The sequence below is a fragment of the Leopardus geoffroyi genome, chromosome C1 (assembly GCF_018350155.1).
Source record: "Leopardus geoffroyi isolate Oge1 chromosome C1, O.geoffroyi_Oge1_pat1.0, whole genome shotgun sequence".
NCBI lineage: Eukaryota > Metazoa > Chordata > Mammalia > Carnivora > Felidae > Leopardus > Leopardus geoffroyi.
Genome location: NC_059328.1, coordinates 24296011 through 24320985, shown reverse-complemented (window position 1 = coordinate 24320985; position 24975 = coordinate 24296011). Strand labels below are relative to the sequence as shown.

At 48.1% G+C, this 24975-nt stretch overlaps 1 protein-coding gene across 6 annotated transcripts; it reads right to left on the bottom strand.

Annotated features, from left to right (window-relative positions):
• Positions 1-2784: 2784 nt before the first annotated feature.
• On the bottom strand, positions 2785-21652 carry TMEM39B (transmembrane protein 39B). Of its 6 annotated transcripts, none has more exons than XM_045476493.1 (9): positions 21489-21652; positions 19703-19837; positions 18975-19194; positions 18054-18137; positions 17580-17734; positions 10168-10504; positions 9040-9227; positions 4662-4782; positions 2785-3244 (listed from the first exon to the last, which is right to left on the bottom strand). In XM_045476493.1, exons 1-9 carry the CDS (start codon positions 21635-21637, stop codon positions 3002-3004), a joined length of 1632 nt encoding a protein of 543 aa, XP_045332449.1. In that variant the 5' UTR covers positions 21638-21652; the 3' UTR covers positions 2785-3001. The 6 variants fall into 6 exon arrangements, with proteins under 6 accessions (XP_045332449.1, XP_045332451.1, XP_045332450.1 ...); XM_045476495.1 differs by having other exon boundaries at positions 19703-19829; positions 21489-21644; XM_045476494.1 differs by lacking the exon at positions 21489-21652 and adding an exon at positions 21198-21276 and having other exon boundaries at positions 19703-19829.
• Between the last annotated feature and the right edge of the window lie 3323 nt (positions 21653-24975).

The window sequence follows — 24975 nt, the reverse complement described above, 5'->3', positions numbered from 1 at the left end:
TCTCCGCCCCCCAGCCTAGCTTACGGGGAGGAGCGCACTTAAAGAGACCGCAGCTACTGAAGGCGGGGAATAGGGGTGGACTATAAAAGGAGTGGTGGAGGGAGATAACTAGGAGGGATACTAAAGAAAGTCAAGTGTGTTCAGGAATTATGAGCTTTTTCTGCTCCTATTTCCTCTGTATAATGAAGCCTCCTCTCCTTGAAAAATTTTCTTCCCAGAAGCACATTCCTTCCTCTCCGTAGTTAAAGCCAATCATAGACCCTGAGCTGGATGTGAGTAAGGGATCACCTGGAGAGGGGGAAGAGATTTGCTTAAGGATATGGAGATAAGGAAATTAAGAAAGCAAAAGTAAACCAGATCATGACTTTATTGGGAGACAAATGGAAAAATAAGGAGACAGATGCAGGGCTTTCTAGCTGACCGTGGGATTTCATCCTCCCCCGCCCACCCCACCAGCAAGCTGAGGGCAGTGGTAGATTCTGTACTGTTCATCATGGTATCTCCTCCAGCACCTAGCCCAGTATCTGGCACATGGTATGTGCTCCATAAATAGTTTAGTGAATACATGAACAAATGAACAGGCCCGAGACTTACACAAAGTGAGGGATATCATCTCCCTTTTTAGAGATGAGGAAATTGAGGCGCTGAGCGTTCACGTGCCTTTTGAATCATGGAATTTATGGCTGGTACACATCAGACCTCCCGTTTTGCATGACAGGCCAGCCCTCCTGTCCCCCACCTCAACAAACAGGGAAAGGCTACATCTTCAAGTCACTAGGCCCACAGGGAACTGTCTTTTGGAAGCAGAGTGAGGGACCTGGGTTTCCAAGTCCTGCCACAACAAATTGCCTCTTCTACATGTGTGCCTGGCTTGTGCCTGGGCCATTAAGGGAAATAACTCAAAAAGCCAATCCGGAACTCAGGGTCAGGAAAGGGAGCATTATCTTTCTCTTCCTACTTCCACTCCTCAAGGTCAGATCTCTTCATTTTCTCTTGGTCTATTTTGCCAGATCCTCACTGGTCTCTTGTGTCCAGATTCTCCCACTTGTGCCCACCATCTCCAAAATGCAGAGGCCTTATGGGACACCTGTGTAGCTCAGCTGGTTAAGTCTGTACCTCTTGATTTCGGCTCAGGTAACGATCTCGCCGTTCATGGGATTGAGCCCTGTGTCAGGCTCCAGGCTGGCAGCGCAGAGCTTGCTTGGGATTCTCTCTTCCGCTCTCTCTGCCCTTACCCCACATGTGTGTGCATATGCGGCATGGGTACTTACAAAATAAACATTAAACAATCAGATTTAAAAAAGCAGAGGATTTGTCAGATTGTTCCTCTGCTTAGTTACTTGTCTGCCCTTAGGTAATGCTCAAACATTTCAATCTGACACACAGGCTGGTCCTTATTCACTTCTTGGGCTTTCTCCACTAAGCCACCCAGGTTCCATTCATATTTGAGGAACCCCTTTCCCCAAGTATGCATCTTTTGTGCCTTTGCATATGCTGTTTCCCCTGCTTGGAATGCAATGCCCTCCCTTCCCACTTGACCATAGGGTGAACAAATTCACTTTCAAGATCCAGTTCAACTCTCCCCTCCCTAAAAAACCCGATTTTTCCAGACAGAGCCTGGGTACCTATCCTCTGCTCCCCAGGGCCCTGGACACACATTTTCCTCAGCACTTAGCACTCTGATTTGCTTATAAGGTATGTTTCTGTCTCCTGGTTGTCTAAGGTACATCTTTCTTTTTATCTGTCTCATGCTTACCTAGTATGATGCCTTCCTCAACAGACACCAAAAAGTTTTTGTTGCAATATTTGTCTCCCATACACCGCCACAGACTCATCTGCATATCCTGTGGCCAAAAAGGGCTCAGGAAACAGAGTAGACGAGTGGCTATGACTGTCCTTTTTTCCCAGTGTGAGCCCTCTAGCCTGTCCAGTAAGAGCCAGGTGGTCCTCCAACCAGCTTTGTTTCCACTCTAGCGCTTGACCTTGCTTACACACCCTCCCTGGCCTAGAACCATTGGTCCACCCTGATCCATCTCCTGCAAAATTTTCCAGCTCCACCCCACCCCCACCCCTTGTTCCCTATCCTTCCTGCTCTAGGAACCATTCTGCTTACCTGCCCCAAATACACCAGAATGTTCCAAATCTCACATGTATTACATGTCTCCTTTACTCTGCTTGAAGTGCCTTTCCCCCAGTTTGCCCACCTAGAAAGTGCCTGACAACTCAGACTGTCCCCTCCTTCAAGAAATTCTTAGAGCATTAAACATGATCTCTCCTGCGCTGCTGTCTTGTAACTGTTAACACCCATCCCAGCGTAGTGTGACCGGTCTGTTTCTGTCTTGGCGTCCTGTCTACTATAGCACCTGACACAGAGCAGGGTCTCAGTGACTGCATGCCGAGAGAATCAGGACATCACATTTTGAGAGGATAGTGGTGTTGTCTTTTGGGAGGGTTTTTTGGCTGCTGTGTTACCTTCGGCAAGTCACTATAGCTCTCTGAGCTTGTTATTCACCTATAGAATTAGAGTGACAGTACCTACCTCCTAGGGTTGACATAAAAGTTGGATTGAAACAAGGCTTATAATACACATGAGAGTAATATCTGATACACAGCATTCAGCCAGCGTTAAACACCATGACTTCTGGTGTCTCATTTCCTCTCCACTGGAGAAGGCAGGACCCATGAGGACCCCAGAAGCCACACACAGGGCTTCCTGGCCCAGAATCCTAACCTCTGCTCTCTGCCTGACAGGCAAGAAGGGAAAGAAACACAGGACACACAGGCTTAATGGGAGTATAAAAATAGGACTTTTTTCCCCCCTCATAATCACATCAATTATCAAAGAAAGAAACAGTATGTAACAAAAATACAAAGCTCTGGTCAATTTTTTTTGTCTGTTTTTGTGTTTTTTTTTGCTCCCTCACTCAACCCTCCCCAATAGCCCCTTCCCAGAGAGCTCCTGGCTGAAGCCTGGATGCTGTCCCTGGGGTCACCCTGGGGCTTAGGAGAACCGGTGGTCCAGGTCCCTCTGGGGGCTGGCCGAGTAGGAGTAGGCCTTGCCCAATACCAAGCGGTCCCGCAGCAGCTTGAAGAAGGCATAGTAGTTGCTGAAGAGGATGAGCGCCAGGGAGATCGTCTGGTGCCACTTTTCAGAGGACATTAAGGAGTACAGCTGGTAGACAATGACAGCACCCTCCAGCAGCAGAAGGATGTTGAGGATCCGCAGGGGTTTGCTGAAAAAGAACTGCCCAGGAAAGGGTAGGCAGGGACTGGAAAGTATGTTCGAGAAACCTGCCTCCCAGATGGGGGTTTGGGGTGGGCCAGGGAAGGGGACAAACTCTGGGGGCCCCATGCAGACTTGGAGGGAGAGGAAGACTGTGAGGTTGGGCACGGATTTTGCCACCTCTCCGCCTCTGCCTGTGGTGTTTCTTTTCCGGGAAGCTTTTCTTGAGAGGTTTCGCTTACTCCCTCAAACCTTTTCTGGTCTATAATCGACACCTTTTTATATGTGATCCTCCTGGGTATAGTCAGGCCTGAACAAATTAGAATCTTACGACACAGGCATGGAAAGTCATCATAGACTCTACAGTCTGAGAAACCCACTTCTTCATGGGCAGCATCCCGATCTAGGCCAGAAGCTTCTAGGGCATGTGGCGACACCTCACTCTGACCTGGTATTTACAAAGGAAGACAGAGTGTGGGGACTCGAGAAAAATGTTCTCATCCGTTCCAAAGTGCAATCAACGTCTTAGGGAATTTCAATTCTGCAGGGACCAAGGTACCTGACCTCAAGAGCTACTTAAAGGATGGGAAGAGAAGTGGCAGGAAATGGGGGTCCAAGAAACCAGCATGCCAGGCTCAGTTCTGAACCTGACAGGCTACAGGACCTTGGGCAAGTCCCTTTCCTGTCGGGGCCTCGGGTTTCTCTACCGTGAAGAGATGACCCAGATCAATGATTCCTCAAACTGTGTTCCTTGGAACCCTGGGTTCTGAGGAGGTCTTTTAGGGGCTATAGCAGTGGTGAGTGGGAACGGAAGGGAGTTCCAACTCTTTCAAATAGAGTAGTCCCAGGAGGTCCTATATACCAGACTTCAGTCTATGACTGTGTTGGAAAAAAGGCTTTTGAGAGTAAAATAAGTAAATAAAATGGAGACCACTAGCCTCATTGATTCTGAGCAACCCGTTCCATAATGCTGAGTCCAGGAGTCATGACCATCAGATCCCAAGTTTCCGAGCAAGGCACCCTTGAACGAGTTAGACCCTCTGAGCCAATTTCAGTCTCGGAAAATGGGGAGAGCCGTGGTGTTTCTCTCACACACAGGCGAAGACTGCACGGAGGCTGCATGGCAACTGCTTACCACTGTGCCTGGCGCACCATATGGAATGGGGATAGTTCTTATTTTCGCCACTGAGAACCTCTTCTTTTATTGTATCATCCTCCCCGCCTCCACCCGATGTTTTCAAGGATCAGCCACCAAGTGAGCTGCACTTATGAAGTCACCACTGGTATGGCTGTCCTTGTGCTGCACAGTGTGTAGTTTCCGCTGGATTTGGGAAATGCTGAAAATAGCTGTCTCTTGCTAGGACATCACCTTCCCGTCCGGGATCCTCCTGCTCTCCAGATCAGGCCCCACCCCTCCTTCCCAGGGGAGGAGACTCACGTGGAAGCGGAAGTGGGAGACGTCAGAGGGGATAGCCACGTTGTAGTGGCCCACTGCCTTGTAGACGTTCTTGCTGTGTTTCACCAGCACGCCCTGCGGCCACATGCATTCTTCCGTCCACCTGGAGGCACAGCCCAACAGTGCCCCTTATGCCCAGCTCACCCACAAAAGGGGGTACCAGAAGCCTGGGCCTGGCGTGATCACCAGGGTCCCCGACTCCCATTTCTATCATGTAGACACAGTGACTTTCCTTTTCTGGGTCTCAGCTGCCTCCTCTGTAAAATGGGGTAACAATCATGAGAAATTCACTGCACTGGGAGGCAGAGGGTCTAGGGTTGTCATTCATGTCTGAGAGACTGTCCAGAAAACCCTTTTCCCTCTTCGGGTACATTTTCCTCACCTGCTCTTAACCTCTAGCCTCCAGCTGGTCTACTACACAGCTGCCCGAGTGGTCTTTGTAAAACACCAAGCTCTCTGTTCGCACCCCCTTAAGTGTTTTCCGTGCTCTCGGAGTCAAGTCCCCAAGGATGTGGTGTTGCCGCTGAGGCCCTTCCGTGACTCCCACCGCACAGCCCAGGCACAAGCCATTCAGAACTGTCTCTAATTCCTCCAGCACAGCTTCCTGTTTCATGTCTCTGCGCAAGTCTCTCCCTCCGACTGAACTGCACTTCCTGATGCCGTATCCTTCTGGCAAGCTCTTTCCAAACTCAGGATCCTCCAGAAAGCCTTCCTCAAACTCCCCACAGAGTTCAGCGTTCTTCAACTGCTCCCTGAATCTCCTGCTACTGGTCCACTTTCCCCAGTGTTTTATCACTTATGTATTTCCCTGTATTCCTCACTAATCTGGGAACCCTTGACGGAAGAGATGGTATCCAATTCATCTCTACGACCTCAGGGCATGGCACAAGGCCTGGCACAGAGGGACTTCAATAAGCATGTGACTGAGATGGTGGGATCTTCCAATTCTTCCAGTGTTCTGCCAGATATCACAGGGACTCCCGGGGTCCTGGGCCAGAGGACAGAGAATTGCTGTCTACAAAAAACTCTATCTCGTTCCTACCCTGTTGATTCATTCACTTAAAAACCAGCTATCAGGGCACCTGGATGGCTCAGTTAGTTAAGCGTCTGACTCTTGATTTCAGTTCAGGTCAGGATCTCAGGGTTGTGAGAGCCAGCCCCGCATCAGGCTCCGTGCTAGGTATGGAGCCTGCTTGAGATGCTCTCTCTCCCTCTCCCTATGTCCCTTCCCTGCTTGCATGGTACTCTCTCTCAAAAAAAACCAAACCAAAACAAAACAAAAAAACAAAAAGAGGGGCACCTGGGTGGCTCAGCTGATTAAACGTCTGACTTCAGCTCAGGTCATGATCTCACGGCTTGTGGGTTTGAGCCCTGCGTCTGAGCCTGCTTCAGATTCTGCATCTCCCTCTCTCTCTCTGCCCCCCACCCCAAAAATAAAAAAATAAAACTTAAAAAAAAGAAAACAAAAAAGAAAAACCAGCTATCACATTATACCTAATAACACAGATGAAACTCACAGGGATGTGCTGAATGAAAAAGAAACTGAACCCAAGATTTCATTTACATGAACTTGTAGAACAGCCAAAACTAACCTGTGGTTAGTTTATTAAAAAAAAAAATTTTTTTTTTTGAGAGAGAACACGAGCACGTGTACACGCATGAGTGAGGGAGAAGGACAGAGGGAGAGAGAGAATCTTTTTTTTTAAATGTTTATTTATTTTTATTTTGAGAGAGAAAGTGTGTGCAGGGGAGGGGCAGAGAAAGAATCCCAAGCATGTGGGGCCTGATCTCACGAATCGTGAGATCATGACCTGAGCCAAAATCATGAGTTGGGACACTTAACCAACCGAACCATCCAGGCACCCCGAGAGAGAGAGAGAGAATCTTTTTTTTGAGATTTATTTACTTTTGAAAGAGAGAGTGCAAGCAGAGAAGGGACAGAAAAAGAGGAGGGCAGAAGATCCAAAGCGGGCTCTGTGCTGACAGCAGTGAGCCCGATGGGGGATTCGAACCCATGAGCCGTGAGATCATGACCTGAGCCGAAGTCAGATGCTCAACCAACTGAGCTATTCAGATGCCCTGAGAGAGAGAATCTTAAGCAGGCTCCATGCTCAGCATGGAGCCCGATGTGGGGCTTGATCCCACGACTCTGGGATCATGACTTGAGCAGAAATCATGAGTCAGATGCTCAACCAACTGAGCTACTCAGGCACCCCCCTTATGGTTAGTTTTGAAGGAATGTAGAAAAATAGTTGTCTGGGTGGTGGTGGTGAGGGGGCGGTCATTGGCAAAAGCTAGGAGGAAATTTTCAGAGGCTGTAAATGTTCTACATCTTGACTCGATGTGGGCTACGTGGGTATATATGACTATCAAAACTCAAAGAATTATACACTTTAAGATCTATGCATTTCACTATATGTAAATTTTACTTTATAAAAAGACTAGACACGAACCACAAAAATTTACTGTGGCCCTATTATAAGCCAGGCACTCTGGGAGTGAGATGGCTGAGTACTTGACAGGCAAGGACCCTGACGACCGGGAGCTTTACTCCTGGAATAACAGCCAAGTAACTAAGCAAACACAGCAGAGTGTTAGGTGCAATGATCATGATATTATGGGGTTGTGGGAACACAGGGGAGGGGCGCCAAACCCATCCTGGGTGGTGAGGAAAGTGTTCCTGGAGGAAAGCAAAGTGCTAAGGAATGCATAGGAATTAATCAGGAAAAGAACTGGAAAGGGTGTTCCAGGCAAAACAAGCATCATATGCAAAACCCTGGATACACACATGCATATAGAATTTGAGGATCTGAAGCAGTTTGGTCTGGCTAAGGCAGAGTATGAGTGGAGGCATGGTAAGAGATGAGGCAGAAAAGGCTGGCAGGACCCAGTGTAGCGGCTGGGAAGCCACGTGCAGGAGCCTGGGTCTTCTCTGTGGACCACGGTGAGCTACAGACAGGTACCTCCCTCATGTTCAGCTATATTCTTATTTTTCTTATTTTTTATTTTTTTATTGGGGGGGGGAGAGAGAGAGAGAGAGAGAGAGCGCACACACATAAGCAGGGGAGAGGGGCAGAGAGAAAGAGCATCTTAAGCACACTCCACGGTCTGCGTGGAGTCCAATGCTGGGTTCCATCCCATGACCCCCACTGAGATCATGACCTGAGCCAAAATCAAGAGTCAGACACTCAACTGACTGAGCCCCCCAGGTGCCCCTTAGCTATATTCTATCTTTCTACTCCTCGCTCCCCTCAGAGGCTATGGCTAAGCCGAGCCCCCTTTGAGCCCATTTGGCAATCTTCATCCCCTTTCCTGGACCACATGGACAGAGCCTGGGAGGGTCCCTAACTAGCACTGACAGCCAACGTCAGGAAGCTTGGCTTCTGTGGCCTTCCTTTGCATCTCTGCTTCTTGGTGGGCCTAGCCCTACAAATCTGTCTGGGGGCCTCTTCTCTGCCACACCTTGTGCTCGGCCCACGGCTCAGATAGGATTCAGGTGGGCCCAGCCTCAAGGAGCTTCCGGTCTACTAGGGGAAAGCAGGCAGGAAAATTAGGGTGACCTGGGCGAAAAGTACTGAGGTAAAGGCACCATGAAGGACGAGCCAGGCCGAGGGGAGGCCGGCCCAGCACCTCAGGGCTCCTGAGCAGGTGACTTCTGCCTCTGCAGGGCCGTCCTGCAGCTGGGCTTCTTTCAGCCCATCATCCTAACAATTTGTGTACGGCTGTCACCCCCACCAGACTGTGAACTCCTCAAGGACCTTGTCTCAGTCATTTCCTCCCTGTGGCTCTGCTTCCCTGGCCAGGGCTCACCATAACCATGGTCAGAGCTAACACAGCACATATCCTCTGACCAGACAGATGGAATGGGTTCCTTCACTGTTCAAAACCCCCCCACAGCCCCCCTCTGCCTGTAGGTCAAAGTCTAAGCTCCTCTGTCCAATACATAGCACCAGGCTGGTTATGGCTTCGCTAGAGGTAAATGCCTGCTGGAAACAAGGTGACCTAATGATTGAATGGATGAGTGAGCAAGGGACAGAAGGAGAGAAGCAATGAATGAATGCAAGAGCATATTGGTCAACGAGCTGGATAAAGAACAGTCAGCAAATGAGAAAGTCAACGAGTCTGTGAATTTACTGCCTGGCCTCCTCACATCTCCAGCACACTGCAAGTTACCTAAGGACAGAGGACATGTCTGCCTTGGGTCCTGCCATACCCTCCTCTGGCCACAAGGCCCAGCACACCAGATGTGCTCAACAACCACCTGCTGACTGAATGAATGAGTTGGTGACGGAGGAGGGGACTAACTCCAGACACTGACCAGGAGGGCCGGGGTTGGGCAGAGAAGGGCAGGGCGACTCACGGGTGCTGCAGCACGTTGGAGCACAGCGCTGGGTCCACCTTCTGCCAGCAGCCCAGGTGGGCAGCGGCCTTGTGCAGTAGGTCACAGTAGCTGGCAGGCAGCAGGTGCTGCATGAGGATGACTGAGGTGCTGATGGACACCAGGAGGAAGAGCTCGCAGGACCAGCGCTTGTCATAATAATGCGTGTTCTGGGGGCAGGGGGTGGTGGGTTAAGGCCTGGGATGTCCACAATGGCCTCCCTCCCTCCCCCTTCCCTGATTCTGTCTGCCTCGGAAACCAGGACAGCCCTCAGTGGGGGCCTGAGACCAAGGATCAAATACCTAACGAAGAAGGCTTAATCATGGGCTTAGACCCTGTGCCCACTACTCAGTTCTCCACAAGCTCCTCTTACATAAAAACTGCTCCCGCTGCCTACGACTCTGAGCCAGAGCATAGACTCCGGGGTCCAACAGACATCAGTTCAAATCTTGACTCTGCTGCTTTATTAACTATGTGATGCTGGGCAAACCATTTCGCTTCTCTGTGCTCTAGCTGCCTCATCTGTTAAATGAGGATAAGAATAGCTACCAACCACCTATGAGAGGCGTTAGGGGGATTATCACACTCCTGAAAGCTCTAGCACATTGTAGGTGTTCAAGAAATATTATGTCCTCTCAGCCTCAAATCATTCAGCGCAGTCTACCCCTGGAGAAATGTTTCCAGCCTACTGTCAGCTGGGGAGGTACCTTCCCAGAAGGCCAGACGAGCAAGAGAGAAGGCACAGGCTTTTGGAGTCATTCAGGTCTGGATGAATCCTGGCTTTCCTACTTACTGATGAAGCTGGACATTGTGACATGCCTGTGCCAAAACAGCCACAGTGAAATACAACATCACTGCTTTTTGTTATCAATCAAGTATTATGAACAGCAATATCATGTCCCAATCATTGGCTGGGTGACCTTGCGCAGGCCACTCCCTTTCAGGGAGCCTTGTGCTCTCTACTCTAAAATCGAGGTAGCGGTCACTCTAGCCCTCAAGAGAACAGATGGGAATCTTGTCAAAAACGGTCCAGTTATTTATGCAAGGGGGAGGGCTCCTGCGGGGCAGCTCCCCCCCGCCCATCCCCACCCCACGGGCTGAGCTACGTACCTTCACAAACCAGACAGGCACAAAGGCCACGTAATAGGCACTCAGCATGGAGCTGACCAGCACTTCCTTCATGCGCCAGTTGAAGTCCATCTTGAGGAATTCTACCTCGCTGCGGATGAGGCTGGGGGACAGGCAGCAGGCGTGGGTGGGCATGGCATCTGGGCCGTACAGCTGCCGCGTGTGCTGCTTCCACGTCTCCCGCAGCGTCAGCAGGTAGTCCCGGCTCCGTGCCAGGCCACTGACCGCCTCCCGGGGACCCACAGAGGCCATGTGGCTGAAGAGGTTTGTCTTGCGCAGGTCACAGTTCAGCTGCAGGAACGGAATGTACATCCCAAACCTGCTGGGGAAGACAGTGGTGAGGGTAGGCCTGCCCATGGGCGACGATCCCAATCTTTACCCACGGAGGGAATCTTCTTTCCTCCCTGGGCCTTAGCTCTCCCGGCTGCTCAGAGGAGAGAATTTACCCATCCTTCTATACAGCCATCCTCCGGTAAGACATTCAACACACGTATTAGCATTGAGTGCAGGCCAAGCATTGTGCCGAGCGTCGGGAACAAAGTAGGAAGTAGGAGACAAGGCCCTGCCTCACAGTCTATTGCTGACCAACAGTGATCCTAACAGCCCACATTCCTTAGGCACACTCCACGCTCTAGACACTGTACTAAGTGCCTCACACACGTTCTCTTCTTTTGTGTCTCCTAAGAACACTGTGCATTAGGTACGGTTATTTTTTACCCTTTTGAGAAAGCTGTGGCTCAGAGAAGTGAAGCGGATTCCCAAAATTTACCCAATGATAAGGAAGCAACAGAGCTGGGATTCAAACCCAGAACTGTCTGGTACCAAAGACCGAGACGCATAACCAACAAATACTAAGAGTAATTCATTAGTTAAAAAAAAAGGGACAAGGGGTGCCTGGCTGGCTCAGTCAGTGGAGCATGCAGCGCTTGATCTCAGGGATGTGAGTTCAAGCCCTGCACTCAGCACAGAGCTTAAACAAAACAAAACAAAACAAAACAAAACAAAACAAAACAAAACAAAACACGGATGCGGTACCACAAGAGGTCTAAGTTGTTATGGCTGCATACATTAAAGGCAGCTCTTCAGCTTGTGGAGGAAAGCAGTTCAGGGACACTATTTACCGTGTGCCTATTATGTGCCAAGCACTGAAATGGGCCCTTGAACAGTACAAATCCCTTTCCCTGAGTAGTACCCTTAGGGTTGGTGCTACTCAGTGTGGGGTATTTTGAGTGTATGGCTGGTATCTTTTGAGGAGGGAACTAGATAGACCTAAAGGCCAGGAGAGTAGATAATTATAGAAAGTAGCTAAGTGCCAGGGTGCCTGGCTGGCTCAGTTGGTAAAGCCTGCAACTCCTGATCTTGGGGTTGTGAGTTCAAGTACCACATTGGGCATAGAGATTACTTTAAGTATAAATAAATATGTAGGGGGAGAAAAGTAGCTAAGTTAGCCTAGCACGTGTCCATGGAACAGTGTAGTAGGTGCTATTTCGAGACGTTCCTTTTTTCAGCTTGGGGCTTGTCAATTTCCCCAGGTCCTCAGACATAGCCCCAGAAACGTCCCTGGGCTGCCCCTACGAGTTAGGGCCAATGAGAATGCTACATTTTCTTCCCCAGAGTAGCGTTTTTCTTCCTTTTTCCTGATGTTCCAAGAAGGAATACATGAGTATCCTTGGGTAAGCAGTTGGCCTTTTTGGGTTTTTGCTTTCTGGTCTATAAAATGGGGATGCTAGGGGCGCCTGGGTGGCTCAGTCGGTTGGGCGGCTGACTTCAGCTCAGGTCACGATCTCGCGGTCCGTGAGTTCGAGCCCCGCATCAGGCTCTGTGCTGACAGCTCAGAGCCTGGAGCCTGTTTCAGATTCTCCCTCTCTCTGTCTCCCTCTCTCTGACCCTCCCCCGTTCATGCTTTGTCTCTCTCTGTCTCAAAAATAAATAAACGTTAAAAAAAAATGTTTTTTTAAATGGGGATGCTACCATTCTCCCTGGTATAAGGTTAAGTAAGATTACTTTGAGAACTGTGGTCAGCAGCATAACCGTTAGGGTCAAACAGGCCAGGATTAAAATCCCAGCTCTGCTATTGACTAGCACTCTGATTTAGGGCAAGTTATTTCAGCTCTATGAGCCTCAGTTTCCTTAATTTGCTTTAAATTACATAGCTTGTCCTGATTCTCTACACTCAGGTATTACACCTAGTGTTTTCATAAATACCCTCTTTCAAACCTTGTAACAACACCCAGCATGGTGTTTGACCCAAAGTAGAAGATCCATAACATTTTGCTTAGAAAAGAGAGACCAGGGATTCTGTGGGACAGAAAAGAAGACTGTAATGGGACTCCCAAAATATTCTTCAGGATACCCTGTGGGAACGAAGGAGTGGAGCACCGATAGGATCAGGGTGATACAAGGGATTCAGACTCAAATTTAAGGGCCAGTACTCAAGAATCTCCCTGGTTTTGCCTCTAAGGAGGACTGCAGATACAATTACGTTATTTGGCAACAGCAAGTGACTGCTCCACGGGTCACAAGTTAGAAGCAGCTTCACTGCAAGATGGCAGATTCCCTCTCACCCTCTCCACTCAAGACGTGACCGTATAAAAGTAGGTAATAAATTCATATCAGCAAAAAGAACGGGAGTGGGGTTATTGGTTCACAAGCGATTTTGACAAATTTAGAAAGCAGAGGGAAACATGTTGACAGAGGAGGAAGGAAGCCATCAATAGAGCAACGCTGTCCAACAGAAATATAATGAGAATTACGTATGTAATTTGAAATTTTCTGGTAGCCACTTTGAAAAAAAAAATGAAATTAATGTTAATGCTCTACTTAACCCAATATATGCCAAATATTATCATTTCAACATGTCATCATTATTTACCAATGAGATTTTTACTTACTTTCTTTTTTTGTACTAAGCCTTCAGAATCTGATGCGTACTTCACACTTACAACGACACATTTCAATTCAAACTAACTTCTCTCAAATGTTCAATAATAACAGGTAGCTAGAAGCTGCTCAACTGGATGGCGTAGGTCTAGAATATGCTGCGAGGGCTGTACTGGGGGTAGGAGCTTATCTGCCCAGTGACCCAAGAGAGACTCTGGCTTGAAGCAGACACATCTGATAAAGGGTAGAAGTGAGCAGCAGGACTGAACAAATGGGATTAAACAAAGATCTGTATTTATTTATAAGAGTCAGTCCATTTATTCTCTTATTCACCTCACAATCTACCCTGAAGGATTCTTCTGTAAAGAATGTGAATAAACTACCCTGGGGAGAACTGAGATCTCTAATGGGGGCATCCTAGGGTAACCCCCTCACCCTGGTTTCTGGCCTATGGGGGCGCACAACTCACTTATCCTAAAGCAAAGTCTGCCAGTCTGTGTGTCCTGCTCTTATAGTTAGAATCCCTGGCCAAAGCTCCCATTCATATATACAATGGCAGAGGGAGAGGAAGTGTGCTCCAACCTACTCAGTCCTTCATTTGTAAGTGTAAAGAGACAACTGAAGAAACTAACGATGCTTAGAAACCTAGCAGCAGGAAACGAAAGATTGACCCCAGTGGAAAGACAAAATTGAGGGAACATGAGAGATTTTTAAAATAAGAACAGAATGCTATGAGAAAAGGACAATCAGAAAACAAGAAAGAGGTCTGAGAGATAAAAAATTTGACTGCTGAAAAACTCAATAAAAAAACTGGAAGATAAAGTTGAGAAAATCTCCCTAAAAGCAAAGTAAAAAAAGAGACAGAGGAGAAAGAGGGGGGAGAGAGACAGAGAGGAAGAAAGACGGGGATGGGGGGGTGGAGAAAGGGAGAGCGATGAAAAATATGAGGGAAAATATAAGAGAAACAGATGATCACTCAATGAGATCTACCACCTTAAGAACAGAAGTCCTAGAGAGAATAGAAAAAATGGAAGGGAAGATATTATCAAAGAAATAATAGGAGAAGATTTCCCTGATCTGAAGAAATAGCCAAATCTCCAGGTTAAAAAGTCCTAGAGTACGGATACGATGACTGACGAAAGTCCCACACCAGACACCTCCTTATAAACTTTCAACTAATCAAAAGACAAACAGGCTACCTCTAAAAGCTTTTAGAAAGGAAAAAACAAGTCATCTACAAAGTAACTGGAATCAAACTGGCATCAGACTTCTCACTGGATGCTAGAGACAATGGAATAATATCTTCAGACTTCTGGGAGAATATGAATTTGAACTTAGAAATCTACATTTAGCTGAACCATCAATCAAGTATGAAGGCAGAATAAAGACATTTTTAGACATGCAAGGCCTCTAAATGTATATACCTCCCACACCCATTGTTAAGGAAATTACCTGATAACGCACTCCAGCAAAATAAGGGAGAAAACCAAGAAAGAAGACATGGGATCCAGGAAACAGTGGATCCAACCCAGGAGGGCAGCGAAGGGAAGTCCCAGGCTGAGAGCTGTACAGCAGGCCTAAAGAGCAACCACTCCAGACTGGAGCAGGAGGATGGAAGGCTCCAGGAAGGATGTCTTTAGGGGGAAAAATGGACTCCAGGCAACAGGTAGCATGACTGAGAGGCTGGATAAACTTGAGGATATGTTGAAGGCCCATCACTCTTTTGTCAACAAGAAAAAAGAAAGGCAATTAGAACTCCAAGGAAAAAAAAAGAGCCTGTATTAGAAAGTTACAATCTAAATACGAAGCAAACTAAAATGTGGCATGATTTTAAGCAATTGATGGAATGTAAGAAAAGAGAAACCATTTGACTTTGACATGAAGAACTTTCTTTTTTTAAGAGGTCCAAGATTATAACTCAGTAACCACAGAGAAGGAACGTTATCTATGCACACTACTTGGTCCTGAAGTGAATGGTATTTTCATATTCATAATAACATCAAGGCTACTTATTGCTTTTTAGCTTTTAGAATTAACCCTAAACAAAGAATGGAAGACTTAAATGTGGTTATATAGGGGAATGTGAATGTCAAGCCTAACAACATAAGAGTATAGCTGCCAGGAAGTGAGAGGAAGAAGAGGGGAGGAAAAGTGGAAGGGTAGAGTTCCTAACATTATTGTCTACATTAAAGGGATTAAGATACTATTGTTGATGAGATAAAAAATACAGGCATAGTGATATTATTGGAAAAGATAATCAATAGAAAAATAAAAATAATAAGTTATCAAATACTGGGAATAGTATGGATGGAAGGGTGAATTAAGTAAATCTTCACCTGTCATTGAAGGGAATCAATGTATGTATTTGTGTGTATGGTGTGCTTGTATATGCATAAAACATTTATTTCCAGGATATACAAGAAACCAGAAATGGTGGTGGTTACCTCTTGGAAGGGAAACTGGGTAGCTAAGAGACAGGAGCCAAAGAGAGATTTCTTCATTCTATATTCTTTATACATTTTTACACATATTTATACATTTTGAATTTTAACTATGTAAACCTATTATCCAGCTATAAAATCAATGATAAATTTTTGAAAGGAATAAAGGCACAAAGATACTAGAATTATGGAGGTAACTCAAAAAACACTGAAAGTCAGAAACAGTGAGAGAGATCGCTTTGGAGAAGTGGGACTAAAAAGTTAGTAAGCAGGGCGCCTGGGGGGCTCAGTCAGTTAAATGTGTCTGACTCTTGATTTCAGCTCAACTCATGATCTCATGGTACAGGAGTTCAAGCCCCGCATCGGGCTCCGTGCTGACAGTGCACAGCCTGCTTGGGATTCTCTCTCTCCCTCTTTCTCTGCCCCTCTTCTGCTCGTGCTCATTCTCTCGAAATGAATACACTTAAAAAATAAATAAATAAAAAGCGAAAAAGTGGGGTTGGAGGCTGTTGTTCATCATAAGCTTTTAGCACTACTGGACTGATTTGTTAGGCTATGTATGTCTTATGTTAATAAAAATTTAAACATTAAATAATAATAATAATAAAAAGGCAAAGTATGAATACTAAATGATACCTGTGCCCAAAGAGAATGGATTCACTGGATAGCAACCAGAAAGTGAGAAAATTAAGGCGACTATTGACGGCTCTAACCATTTGTTATCATCTATCAAAAATGTACTGCACCTTTCAGTACAGTCATTCTACTTCTGGGAACCTGTTGACAGAAATATTGGACAAGTGGGCAAAGATGTATGCAAAAGAATGTTCCCTACCTCACCGTCTCCAATAGGGAAAGCTAGGAACACTTCAAAAGGGCACCAATAGAAGACAAATATAACTGTGAAAAATCTACACAATGGAATACTACAGGCTATTTAAAAAAATGAGGCAAACCTGTATGTATCGCCATGGAAAAATACCCAAGTTATACGATGATGCAAAAAAATGCAGTAAATTGTACAATATCATGCATAGTTTAATTACTTTTTTGTTAAAAAAAAAAAAAGTATATGTGTGTATGCTCGGACAGAAAAATTTGGAAGGATATGCTGCAAATAATGGTTTTCTGGAGGACTGGTGTTATATAGGACTTTCATTTTCTACGTTAAAAGCTTCTGTAAAGTTTAATGTTTTTATATGACACGTGTCACTCTTATAATTAAACACTAGTTGTAACTGAAACAAGTGTGATGGGGCTCCTCCCATGACAGTGCCCTTTTGGTCATGCAAGGTACAGAGGGAGGAGTATCCAGCTCTGAAGCTTCCCGGGACACAGAAATGGCCCAGCCTGAGGAAGTTCATGAACCAGAAAGCCCAGGGGTTGGGAAATGATTGTAAATGCCCAGGCAGCCAGGAGCCTGCCCCAAGAACAGCCAGCGTGGACATCTTGCCAAAGCTCTCCCCGGTTCTAGGTCAGAAGGGGGAAGTCCTGGGCTCTTTCCAGACACTGTCTTTCCGTCCTCAATAATCTGGGCTCTGGTGAGATGGAGTGAGTGAGCAAAACAAACACAAAGACTGACATACACGCACAGACGTGTAGATATGCACACACACTTCATGCATAGGCACCCACACAGAGAGACATGCACACACGCAGGTGCTCGCATGCACACAGACCTGGGGGAGGCACCGAGAGATTACATAAACATTAACATACAAAAAAAGACAGAGAAAGAGAAAGAACCAGAGAGAGAAGAAAGAGAGAGGGAGACAAAGCCCATGCACCCCTATCAGGAACTGTTCCTTTGGCATATACACTCAGATCTGAGTCCCATTCTGACCTCCCCCTTGGTGGCACCTTGGGTAAATTAGGCCTGCTGTCTCAGTTTCTGCTCCTGCAAAAACCTAATCACCTTAGTCTCAGGGGGATGTTCTCAGACAACGTGACAGGATATTGCTTCGGCCCTGCCATGAGTCTTCCAGGTATGGGGGCCTGCTGACCCAGCCACACTCAGGGCAGAGGTCAGGAGCCAGGTGCTAGGCAGTGAGGGGTGGAGTGAGGGGTACTCACGGATAGCAGAGGAACAGGAGGTTCAGGAAGGAGTAGGTCCTGAAGAGGTGGATGAGGGAGCGGCACAGACTCCAGCCTGTTGCCGTGAGAACGGTGAAGCGGGTGAGGAACAGCAGGATGGAGCGAAAGAGGGAGACCTTCCCCCTCTGAGAAGCCTGGGTCAGGGCGAGATAGGACAGGATGGGGCCTTGGATAGGCCACGGGGACTGTGCCCAAATCCCACCCAGCGTGACCTGTGATCCCACCCAGGGAACCATGGGGCAGCAGGCCGGACAGAACCTGGCAAGGTGAATGCTTTTCCTTGGCGCCCAGGAAACTCCAAGAGTAAGGGGATGTGAGTAATGTTCTTCAACCAAGTTCAAAGGGAGCCCCAAGGAAAATGCCTTGGGCTTGAAGGGCTAGGCGTGTTTCCTTGGTACCCCCAGGGGAAAGGCGAGTCCCCAAGTCCCCGGTCATCCTCTAGGACCCAATCACCTCCTTCACGATGGACCCAATGAAGCGGCGGCCCAGAACGATGGTGGTCACCATCAGCAAGTTGAAGTCGATCAGGTGGAAATTCTGTCAGGGGGCAGAGGCTGGGGGTCACGTGGGCCCCCTGCCCATATACGGGCTTTTTTCAAACCCACCTCCCCCTGCCCGGTCCTTTCCACAGGGACTATCCCCACTCTCCGACCTTCACAAGTCTCTAGCTGAGTCAGGCCAGGAAATTACCTAGAGGAGTAGAACAGGACTCAGAGGAGGGAAGTGGGACAGTCCCTGGAGATAAGAGAGTGGTATGTGAGCCCTGTTGCTCTGATCACCCATGCTCTGGTCCCTGAACCTCTCTTTCTACATGGAGATCTTTCCACTCCTTAAAATACTCAGGTAGGCCGGGGCGCCTGGGTGGCTCAGTCGGTTGGGCATCTGACTTCAGCTCAGGTCACGATCTCGCGGTCCGTGAGTTCGAGCCCTGCGTCGGGCTCTGGGCTGATGGCTCAGAGCCTGGAGCCTGTTTCCGATTCTGTGTCCCCCTCTCTCTCTGCCCCTCCCCCATTCATGCTCTGTCTCTCTCTGTCCCAAAAATAAATAAACATTAAAAAAAAAAAAAATTAAAAAAAAAAAATACTCAGGTATGCCTGTGGCTCTTCTCCCCCACAGGACTTAAGATTCTGCCTTCCTTTAGGCAAAATCTATCCGATTTATCTCCACTACCTTTGAACCGCCTAATGCAGTACTGAGCAATTCGGGTGAGTGTTCAGGAATCATTCATTTTCTGTTCCTTCTACATGTTCTATGCCTGGCATGAGGCCAAATGTACAGGGCACTCAGTAGGCTGTGTTAAACTGAAGCCAAACGTCATACACACACACACACACACACACACACACACACAGCTGGTCCTAGCTGGGCACCTACCAGGGAGGTGTGGGATGGCGGGTGGGAAGGCGGATACCACCACACTGTCTTGTAGATGTTGATGTAGTGGACGAAGAGGGCTATGAGCTGGCAGAAGAAGAGCTGCAACTCAAACAGAATGCTGGCCTGGACTGGCAGCTCGGGGATCTTGCAGTGCTGTAGGGGCACGACCGTCTGGGTGGCCAGAGGGGGGCTGGAGAGGCCCGTCCCAGAACTGCTCCTGGGAGGCGGGGAGGGAAAAAACATCAGGAGCTGTCCTGAGAACCCCACCAAGAAGGGCTTCTGGGGCAAAGGATGGTGAGGTTGGGTCACAAAAGCAGCACAAGGCAAACACGGAGTCCTAATCCTGCCTGTCAGACAAAGGAGCCGACAGAGACTTTTCCTATCCCTAATCTTATTCAGGCTTTCCAACATTCCCCAGGAAGGAAAGAATTCTTAGATCCATTTCACAGATGAGGAAAAGGAGGCCCAATGAACGGAGACAACTTGTTGAAGCCACCAGAAAATCAGGAGCAGAATTGTAAGTGGAATCCTGTAACTGGGCTTACTATACTATGTCCCTCTGCATCTGCCCAAGTGACCACCACTCTGGGTCTTTTGCTGCTCACTGCACTCTAAGCCCCCGTCTGGGATCTGGGGTATCACATCCTAGAGCCCAGTGAGAGAGAGCTTTGTTCATACTGCCCCTGTGAGCCCACAGTGAGGGGCAAGACACAGAGGTGGTTTACCTGGTGCGGGAGCGGACACTGGTGACTGATGCACTGGAAGTATGGCCCCCACCAGAGCCCCCTGACGATCCTGGCTCACACAGTGGATTTCGACAGTAGGATGTCCTGTTGGGACCTCTTCGTCCTCCTGTGGGACTCAACATAAAATAGATCCTCAAGCCGGAGGGCATGTATCAAGGATAACAGCAATGATACTGGCTACCAGTTACCTGGTGTCTCGTTTTATCATTTAATCAAAGACCTCTGATCTGGCCCCTGCCTACTGCCTCAACCTCATCTCCCATTCCCTGCCTGGCCTCCAAGCTTCGGCCATCCTGTCCTTTCTCTCCTTAAGCAAACCAAACTTGTTGCTACCTCTTATATTGCTGTATCATGTCTGGAGAGCCCTCCCCTGACTGCCATTTTTTAAGCATCTGCCCCCATAACCCTCTTATTTCTACTTTTTTCACAATTCAGTCTTAGAATTTATCTTATTCACTTGTTAACATATGTATTGTCTTTCTCACTAGAGCAGAAAGTCAGTGAGGTCATTAACTTTAGCTGTCTTTTTCACTGTGTATCCCCCTCCCCCTCCCACAGAGCCCAGCATAAAGTTAAGTGCTCTATAAGTCTGTCTTGATGAGTGGCTGAACCCAGCAAAATAGGTTTCCCACAGATTAGGAAACTGAGTTTACACTGTGTCACGGGTAATTTGTGGGTCTGAGGCTTGAGCTCTTAGCTCTGGCGTACGCTGTCCTGTTCAGATACTATAAGCCTCTCTAGGCTTATGATTCTGGGCACCCTTGAGGTCTTTTTCTCAAGAGCCCAAGATCCAGCTCAGTAGGCATCCTGGGGTTTCATGGTCAGGACCAGGACCTGAGCACAGGGTCAAGGATGTGGGTTCTGGGAGAATGCTGTGGTTGTGGACCCAAACCCTATTTCTCTAAGCTTGTCAGCGTAGCCCAAACTCCCAGGCACCATCCTGCACAAAAGCCCTGCACAAAGGTCCTAAGCACCACCCCAGTCCTAATCAAAATTACAGCCCTGTTCAAACCACCTCATGGCAACAGAGCCTGCACTCGCCTAGCTTCCCAGCTCGGGAGGTTTTCTCACACGTGTCTCCAAAAAGTACTTGTCCAGCTCTGCCCCCAGTCAGCCTCCAACCCAGAAGCTCTGTTCATACACTATCACACCTGGCTTAAAACATCCCACACATGCACCTTCAGTCCAAAAGCTCTGCCCACACCCACTCTCCTCTCTTTAGAAGCTCTACACCCACGTAAAGCCCCTAGGCCCAGAAGCCCCGCCTACACACAGTTGTCAGCCCAGAATACGCGCCCACAAGCCAATAAAAGCTCTCTTTGCCCAGAAGCGCGGCTCCAGAATGGGCTCCCTAGGTCCGGAAGGTCTTCTCGCCCCGCCGCCCCTCGTGCAAAGCCCGAAAACCCAGAAAGTTCGCCCCCGAACAAACGCCTACAACCCAGGAGCTCCGCCCCAGCAGTAAGGCCCCGCCTACCGCTACGCCCCGTCCTCGCTTCTAACCCAGGTGAGCAGGTCTTCACCAAAGCCCAAGCCCCCATGGGCCCTCTCCCTTTTAGAAGCCCCGCCTACCGCGCCAATGCCCCGCCCCCATAACCGAGGCCCCACCCTGCACAGCGACAGGAGGGGGCGGGGCCCCTCTGTGCCCCGCATCCCCTCCCCCTTCCCTCGCCGGGATCTTGTCCGCGTGGGGGAGCAATCAGCAGCTTGGCCATCCCGACCCCCACGTCTGCCCGTTCCCCGGCCGAGCCGGACCCGCTCCGCTCACCCATCTCCTCCCCCCGGCGCTCTCCGCTCCGCCGCCGCAGCTCCTGCGGGCAATATGTCGGAGGCGACGGCGGCCGGGAGAGGACTAACCGCCGCAGCCCAGTCCCCGGGTATCAGTCGCGCGCTCCCGCCTGGCCGCCAAATTTGCATACAAGGCGGGCTGGAAGCTGGGAACGCGCTTCTTAAAGGGGCCGCGCGGACAAAGGCGGTGCCTGCGCGCTCTCTTTGTCTCCAGGTCCCCTGCGCTCTTGCAGCAGCTGCTGCTCGGGAGACCCCAGAGGGAGGGAAGTCACCTCCTGCTTTTCCCTTGCGTGCCTTCTCCCACCGTCTCTTCAGGCCGGAGGGAGGGGACCGGAACCGTCCCTGGGCTCCTGCGCGAGATGGACTGTATCCTTGAGTGGCCCCTAGGCGGCTCAAATTCAACGCGTCCCAAATTGGGCTTTCATTTGTCTTTGGCCTTATTGTTCTCTGGTCCACCCTAGCAAAAACCTGGAAGTCGTTTCCCTCGACCCCCCACACCCACTCTTTCACTTAGTTTTGCTGACCCTAAATCCTAAATATTTCTCCTGCCACCACCTTAGTTCAAATCCTGCTTCTGCCAATTCTGAGCCTTGAAATCTTTTTTCTTGCTCTTTACAATGAGGCTCGTAATATTCACCTTATAGGTCTTGGTGAGGATTGAACGAGATAACGCTCGCAGAACAGGGTCTGTTTTTAAAAATGTTAGCCATCATTATTATTAGGATGCATGGCAAGCACTTAACACAGGAAACACTCAGTAAATGAGGTACTGTTACCAAGTGTTATGATTTCTTCCCTCACAAGACCTGTAAACTGTCTTAATCACCTGGTAGCTCCATGGCTTAGCACAGTGCTTGGCACGTAATAGATATCAATATTCAATTAATTGAATGGATTAGTAGATATTTGATATTCATACTTACAGTTAACTGGGAGGAGATGGACATAAAATTAGTAAATTCTGTAGTATATCAGGAGGGAATAATTGTGGGGGTAAACAGGAGAGGGGTATGGGAGGAATTTTAAACAGGACAGTCAGAGTAGGCTTCACTGTGAAGGTGACTTTTGACCAAACACTTGAAGGAAATGAGTGAGTTAGTCATGTAGATATCCAGAGAAAACGAGTATTCTGGGCAGAGGGAAAAAAAAAAAAAAAATCAGGTATGAATCCAGCTAATGTGTTTAAGAAACGGCAAGGTCAGGGGCACCTGGGTGGCTCAGTTGGTTGAGCATCTGGCTTCGGTTCAGATCGTGATCTCACAGTCTGTGGGTTTGAGCCCTGCATCGGGCTCTGTGCTGACAGCTCAGAGCCTGGAGCCTGCTTCGGATTCTGTCTCCCTTTCTACCCCTCCCCTGCTCACACACTCTCTCTCTCTGTCTCAAAAATAAATAAAAAAAAATTTTTTTTTTAATTTAAGAAATGGCAAGGTCAGTTTGGCTTGGCTGAAATAGACATGAGAGTAGGATGTGAGAAGGGATAGACACTATAGGGCTCCTACTTACTCTGAATGGGATGGGGAAGATGGAGCGTTTGAACTTACTTTTTGTTTTTTAAGTTTATTTTGAGAGAGAGCATGAGGGTGCATGTGTGCACGTGTAGGGGAGAAGCAGAGAGAGGAAGAGAGCGAATCCCAAGCAGGCTCCGTGCTGTCAGCACAGAGCCCCACACAGGACTTGATCTCAAGAACGGTGAGATCGTGGATGAATTGAGCTGAAATTGAGTGTCGGATGCTTAACTGACTAAGCCACCCAGGCTCCTCTGAACTTACATTAAAAAAATTTTTTTTAATGTTTATTTATTTTTGAGAGAGACAGAGTATGAGCAGGGTTGGGGCAGAGAGAGAGGGAGACACAGAATCTGAAGCAGGCTCCAGGCTCTTAGCTGTCAGCACAGAGCCCGACATGGGGCTCGAACCCACGAACCATGAGATCATGACCCGAGCCGAAGTCAGACACTCAACCAACTGAGCCACCCAGGCAACTCTGAACTTACATTTTTAAAGAATCACTCTGGTTGCTGTGTGAGAATAGACTGTAGGGGCACAAGGGTGGAAGCAGGAAGAACAGATAGAGATAGGGCAATGATATTAGCAAGAGATGTTGATGGATTGTACCAGATTGAGTGAGGGAGTGAGACATGTTGGATTCTGGATTTGAAAGTAAAATGAGCAGGATTTGTGGACAGATTGGATAGGTGTGTGGAAGAAAGAGAAGATCAAGTATTACTCCAACATTTTTTTTTTTCAACATTTATTTATTTTTGGGACAGAGAGAGACAGAGCATGAACAGGGGAGGGGCAGAGAGAGAGGGAGACACAGAATCGGAAACAGGCTCCAGGCTCTGAGCCATCAGCCCAGAGCCCGACGCGGGGCTCGAACTCACGGATCGCGAGATCGTGACCTGGCTGAAGTCGGACGCTCAACCGACTGCGCCACCCAGGCGCCCCTACTCCAACATTTTTACTGATTTATTTTAATGTTTATTTATTTTCGAGACGGGGGGGGGGAGGGGCAGAGAGAGAGAGAGAGAGGGAGACAGAGAATCCGAAGCAGGCTCCAATCTCTGAGCTGTCAGCACACGAACCAGGAGATCATAACCTGAGCAGAAGTTGGTGACTGAGACACTCAGGCGCCCCCTATTGCTCCAAGGGTTTTAGTCTAGGCAAAATGGAAACGTGGTTTAATTCAACTCATAGCTATCTATTAAATTACAAATTTTACACCAAGTCAGGCCTTCCCATCTGGGGGAAAAGAGGCCAAGAGAGGGAGAATGACCAGCTCACAAAGTAGAGTAGGAATCAGTGAGATTTCTTTCTTCGGCCAAAGAAATTCTGATAGTAGAGCTGGTTCTGATCTCTTTAGAGTTCTGAGTTTGAAATGTATCTTGTTAATTTCTGAACTGCCAAAGCCTAAACTACCTCCCACCTGATAGGCATTCAAATGTGTATCCGTTCAGTTGAATTCAGGTAGTAGCAAACTGGTTCTTAAAAGGAAAGCCGGTTGGGAAGGGAAGCTAAGTGGTTTTAGGAATGGTCCATAAAAGACTGAAGCTGAGCCATTCCTGGGAACTCACTTTAACTCAGGTCAAAAAATGTTTTTGAACATCTATTATACGGTGGGCACTAGGGATACAGAAGTGCCGCTCATCCTTGGGAAAGACAGAAGAATCAATAAATTATGGCACAGTGTGATAACAATAGCAGTGTGTACCAAGTTCAGAGGTGGAGGGAAGGTGACTGAGTCTGACAGGGGAGGTAGTCAAGAGAAGGCTTCTTGAAAGATGACATCAGAGCTGGTTTCTGAGAGACGAGTAAGAGTTTGTCTGTTATGCTCCTATGGGAGGAAGCGTAACAGTAATTGCCTTACTGGGGCTGGTGGCAGGGGCAGGTCTTGCTATCCGTCTATTACGTGGAAGGGCGCTGGACCTTGTACATGGCAAATGCTCAGGAAATGTTTGCTTAATTGAT